This window comes from Nicotiana tabacum, chromosome 20 (assembly GCF_000715075.1).
Source record: "Nicotiana tabacum cultivar K326 chromosome 20, ASM71507v2, whole genome shotgun sequence".
Lineage (NCBI taxonomy): Eukaryota > Viridiplantae > Streptophyta > Magnoliopsida > Solanales > Solanaceae > Nicotiana > Nicotiana tabacum.
This window is the reverse complement of record NC_134099.1, coordinates 147761304-147766739: the sequence shown is the minus strand read 5'-3', so window position 1 is coordinate 147766739 and position 5436 is coordinate 147761304. Positions and strand designations below refer to the sequence as shown.

Here is a 5436-nt window from a genome sequence, read left to right as displayed (position 1 = left end):
TGTCTCTTGGTGGAGGATTTATAGTTAGGAGATTTACGGGTTTCTCCTCGCGGAAGCAGATTGTCTATTTCAACCATGGCTTGAATAACTGGCCGTTAGGAATTATACAAAGTAAAAAATTCCTTGGTTTCCACAACCTAGAATCTCCTCAGAGATGCAAAGTGTTTTCTTCATAAACCCTAGCCGTCATCATCTAGAATGGAAAAGCGTCATCTTTTCCATCACCATGTGTGTGTGTGTGTATATATATATATATATATATATATATATATATATATATATATATATGACATATTGATGGAATATTTACATTATAAATTATCACATATAGTATACGGCCAATTAACATCCCTTATGGGTGGACCCAATCCAATAGCTTGTTCTAACACTTGGCTTTGGTGTTCATTCTCGGTTCTGCTCTGAACACAGAGTAGTAATTTGCTTGGCTGCGGCCCCTAATGCTTGGCTCTTCATTGAAGAATGCTTGCTTGCTTCTTGGTTGGCTTAGCTACAGCACACAACAGTACCTTCATCTGACAATAAATGGAATATCTGAGGCCCTTCTTTTCTCTTCGAAAGCTTAGAAGCAAAGACATCTAATGCTTCTTTCATCCACGGATGCCAACATACTTCCCTTGCTTCACTAAAATTCACCTGCATAATTGAATCAAATTCAACGTCATGAGGATACATTTTTCATTAAGATCCAAGTGATTCGAACGGGAGGCTTGGAGCAACAGTAAAGTTGCCTCCGTGTGATATAGGTCACAGGTTCGAGCCGTGAAATCAGCCACTAATTCTTGCATTAGGGTAGCCTGTCTACGTCACATCCCTTGGGGTGCCGTCTTTCCCCAAATACTCTGTGTGAATGCGGGATGTTTTATGCACGGGTGATTCAAGATTAGAATAGTTCCTATTGCAGATTGAAAACATACCCATAAACGTCGACGGACGGTTTTCTCAGGCCAATCATCTAGTTCCTCAGTGACACGCAAAGGAAACATGTGCCCCTCATGAAATGTACCTTGGCTTTTGCTTTTGAAACTCCATGTACCTAAGTATTCCTGCAAATTGACCACCGAAATATTATCACTTTTAGCTCGCATAAAAAATTATTTATATTCGATAGTCGGAAAAATGTATAAAATTTATATAAATTTTGTACGTGACATATAAAATGTATACATATACAAAAAAATATATATTTTTCGCTTATTATTGATAGCGGTTATATAGTGTCATTTTTCTAAATATATAGTTAATTAATAATGAGCAAAATTAAGGTTTAAGTGCGAAAATAACATTTATACCTCAATTCCAAACAAAGGAGAAAAAAAGATGAATCATCAAAGTTAATACACTATTTATCTTCGCATGCAGAAACGAACCTGAACCTCAACCTCACCAACTACTCCAGCTTCTTCAAATGTCTCTCGTGAAGCTGCCTCTTCTAATGATTCATCAATTTCCCAACCACCCTACATTTTAATTGCAAAGCCAAAAATGTCAATTGATATACATAATGCATTAGAAAGATTTTCCATATTTCAATTGGGAGCTAAAATTATAGATAATTTGATTGAATTAATGGTCTAAAGATATTATACCTTAGGGAACATCATTCTTGGATTCTTCTGCGAGCTGATTAATAAAAATTCCAAATCATCAACTGGGGTACCCTGAACACAAGATGGTTGGTCCGTTTTCTTGCATCTGTACGGAATGCATCTGCACCATTAAGGTAAAATGAGAGAAAAGTCACATCAACAACTTCTCATAAACAAGTACTACCCAACTCGCATTTTTAGAGTCGAACTTCTTTATTTTGACCGTGAATTTTTTGAAATAAATTTTATATATTTAAAACTATGTAAAAAGTACCGTAAGTTACAATAATTAACAAATTAAAAATATCTAAAAGGTATATGAAAATATCACAATTAAAGAAAACTCGTTTGACACTCAAAGTCTACCTCATATTTGCCCTCGAAAACATTCTTTGAAATACAAATTTTAGGAAGGAATAAAGAAAAGAATACACACCCAACAACTTGACGACAACCATGATTGTATCTCTGCAAATCTCTTCCTGTGCGAGAGGACATTGAGAAAGACTTCTTGATTTGCATATCCAACAAAAAAAAAGGACAAATGTTTTCTTCAACTTACGAAGAAACTTTTCTGAAACAAAAAAGTGGTACGCAAGAGATGACAGCAATATATATAGGAATAGAATTAGGCCGTTATAGAGAGAGGGAAAAATTGACGCGTATAATTTATATATCATTCACTCTTAAAAACTTGAAAAGAGTGGCTATTCTCTTGGGTTAGATGTTAGAAATCCAAGAAGCTAAATACAGATGAGAGATAGAAGTAAGCTTTTCTAGATCTCTTAATTGTGTGGATAATATGAGAATACTCTGTTATGTTTGTTTGTCCCCTCCTTTAATAGAGACAGGAGAGAGACAAAGAAGATTTAATATGAGAATGATATGGTAGCGGACAGGTTGTGCGTGGGTCAATCATTTTGGTGTTGTATTTTCCAGAAATTTTAGCCGAATGTCTATAGTAAATGGCCATCTTTTAATTTCTCTCACAATTTATGAACCTTATATACCAGGGTATAAAAATTCTTTTTGAATAAATTAAAAAATTATAAAAACGTTAGCTCATGATTTAAAATTTTGGTGAAAACATAGTTATATGATATTGGTGGAAAAAAATCATACTTATATAACCATTTGTTAAATTTACCCAAATACTGACAATGATATTAAATTAATTTTATACTACTCATGATGTATTCTAACTGGTTATAAAATGTTATTTACTGCACTTTTAAATTACCAAATTAGAATTCTATAGTACATAAGCTATACAATTACCATAAGCAATTTAAATTGAGACGTAAAATTCTCATACTACAAAATTGGACATTGAATGAGGCAGTTTGTTTGTTGCGTGCAAAGACAAAGCGTAACGACAAGACACGTTAACACGCACACAATAGCGTACTTCACGTTATTTGTATTGCAATTGTCAAGTGGGGGCAAATAACACCATTTGATTTGTTACGCGGCGCCTTCCTGAGATTCCTTGAAAGGGCGACGTAACGCTAAGCAACTGATGTCAGTGCAGTTGCTGTCCGTCAACTGAGGTCCCCTCCGTACGTTAAACTAGATTGTCAGTGTCGTACGGGAAAACCAATGTCAAGAGCAATTGAGAGAGCATGAATGAGAATTGAGAATGAAAGAAAGCTTGATTGCATTAATGAAATAATCTTCAATTAGGCTCTTGTAGGCTCTTGTAGGCTCTTGTAGGCTTTGAGGTTTGTTCCCCTCTCCCAAGTGTTCTCCTCTGCATCACAGCCCTGCCATTTCACCAAGAACTCTTGGTGATCTTTCCTTGAGGCATGAATCACTCTATCATCAAGGATAGCTTCAACACGCCTTTTTCCGGTTGAATTGGGCCCTCGAATACTGGGTATTGTGAGCTGGCTCCTTGAAGGATCCTCCGTGTCTTCCCGAAAAGGTTTCAGGAGGCTGACATGGAAGACAAGATGAATTTTCTACCAAGCTGGGGTATCCACCCGGTATGCAACTTTCCCAATGCGCCTTTCAATGGACAAGGGTCCAATGTATTTTTGCAATAGGCGAGGGTCATGGACCCCCGCAAATAAGTAACGCTTTGGAATTTTGACCATCACTTTGTCTCCTACTTGGTATTCAGCAAAGCGACGATTTTGATCAGCATGCTTCTTCATCCGCTTTTGAGCCTTGACAAGATAGCTCCGCACTATCTCCAAATTTTGCTTCCACTCTTTAGAGAAGCGAGTAGCTCGGGAGATTTAGACATATTTGGTGCATTGACTGTATGTGGGAGTAGCGGTTGCTGTCCGGTAACAATTTCAAAAGCGCTTTTGTTTGTACTAAAGCTCTTTTGTGAATTGAAACACAGTTGAGCAACATCCAGAAGCTTCACCCAATTCTTCTGCGATCCGGTTACAAAATGACGGAGATATTCCTCCAACATACCATTGAACTGCTCCGTCTGGCCATCAGATTGAGGATGAAAACTTGAGTTGTGACACAGCTTCGAACCAAGGCACTTAAAGAGTTGGGTCCAAAAGTTACTAGTGAAGCGTGAGTCACGATCACTGACAATATCTTTGGGCAGGCCCCAATATTTGACGACATGAGAGAAGAAGAGTCGAGCTGTATCTTCTGCTGATATATATTGTGGGGCAGCAATAAAGGTAGCATACTTGGAAAACCGATCTACCACAACCAAGATAGTTGTTAGATCTCCGACCTTGGGCAATCCGGTGATGAAATCCGGGAAAACACTTTCCCAAGGTCTCTTTGGGACAGCTAGTGGTTCCAAGAGTCCCGCCTATGTTAAGCGGTCTGACTTGTCCTTCTGGCATACTAGACAAGTCTTCACATACTAAGCAACATCATCGGCCATTTGAGGCCAATAATATGCACGACGAAGTAACGCCATGGTGCATTCTTTACCGGGATGGACGGCCCACAGAGTATCATGACATTCAGTCAGAAGAGTCCTTCGTAGATCTCCTCCTTTAGGAACATAAAGTCGGTTCCCTTTCACTTTCAGAAAACCATCTTCCATGTAAAACTGGCGAGTCTTGCCCTGTCCTACCAAATCAACCAAATACTGTGCAGCAGGATCTTTGATGAGTAAATCCTGTATCTGGTCCTTGATGGAGGTGGCTACTTCGCTCCCCCTTAGGGTGGCGAGGAGGCACACCGATGCTAGATCAGCTCTCCGACTGAGCGCATCAGCCACATGATTGGTCTTCCCACTTCGGTACTCCAGGTTGAAGTGGAATTCAGCTAGGAGTTCCTCCCACCTGGCCTGTCGACCATTCAACTTCGGCTGGGTCATGAAATGGATAACAACTGTGTTGTCTGTCTTGACCACGAACGGGGTTCCCATCAGATAGTGCCTCTACAGGCGCAAGCAGTGGACGACAACCAATAATTCTTTCTCATGGGCGGCATAGCGCCGCTCTGCATCTTTCAGCTTCCGACTCTCATACGCTACAGGATGCCCTTCTTGTAGCAGGACTCCACCGAGGGCATAGTCAGATGCATCTGTTTGTACTTCGAATGGCTTGGCCAGATCAGGAAGGGCCAAGACGGGGCTACTAGTCATAGCCGCTTTCAATGCGTTGAAGGCTTCCGCTCGCTTGGGTCCCCATTCCCAAGGTGTGACCTTCTTGAGGAGTTCTGTCAATGGTACTGCAATGAGGGAGTAGTTTTTCACAAATCGCCAATAGAAATTGCATAGACCAAGGAACGCCCTCAAGGCGTGGTTATCCTTAGGCGGCGGCTAATCTGTGATTGCCTGAATCTTCTGCTGGTCCATCTTGATCCGCCCTTCCTCGATGACATGTCCGAGGAAGTCAATTTG

The 5436-nt window shown here is 39.9% G+C and overlaps 1 protein-coding gene across 1 annotated transcript; it reads right to left on the bottom strand.

The window, feature by feature from the left end:
- Window positions 1-342: 342 nt before the first annotated feature.
- Window positions 343-2434, bottom strand: LOC107813116 (nudix hydrolase 18, mitochondrial). Its single transcript, XM_016638327.2, has 5 exons — window positions 2044-2434; window positions 1608-1728; window positions 1389-1478; window positions 936-1064; window positions 343-654 (listed from the first exon to the last, which is right to left on the bottom strand). The coding sequence occupies exons 1-5, from the start codon at window positions 2127-2129 to the stop codon at window positions 505-507; spliced, it is 576 nt and encodes a 191-aa protein (XP_016493813.1). The 5' UTR covers window positions 2130-2434; the 3' UTR covers window positions 343-504.
- Window positions 2435-5436: the final 3002 nt, after the last annotated feature.

Coding starts and splice junctions, on each gene's coding strand:
- LOC107813116 (XM_016638327.2), bottom strand. CDS start 2,129: ATGCAAATCAAGAAGTCTTTCTCAATGTCCTCTCGCACAGGAAGAGAT. Junction 1,065..1,388: donor TTGGTGAGGTTGAGGTTCAG/GTTCGTTTCTGC, acceptor GTCAATTTGCAG/GAATACTTAGGTACATGGAG. Junction 655..935: donor CCGTCCGTCGACGTTTATGG/GTATGTTTTCAA, acceptor TCAATTATGCAG/GTGAATTTTAGTGAAGCAAG.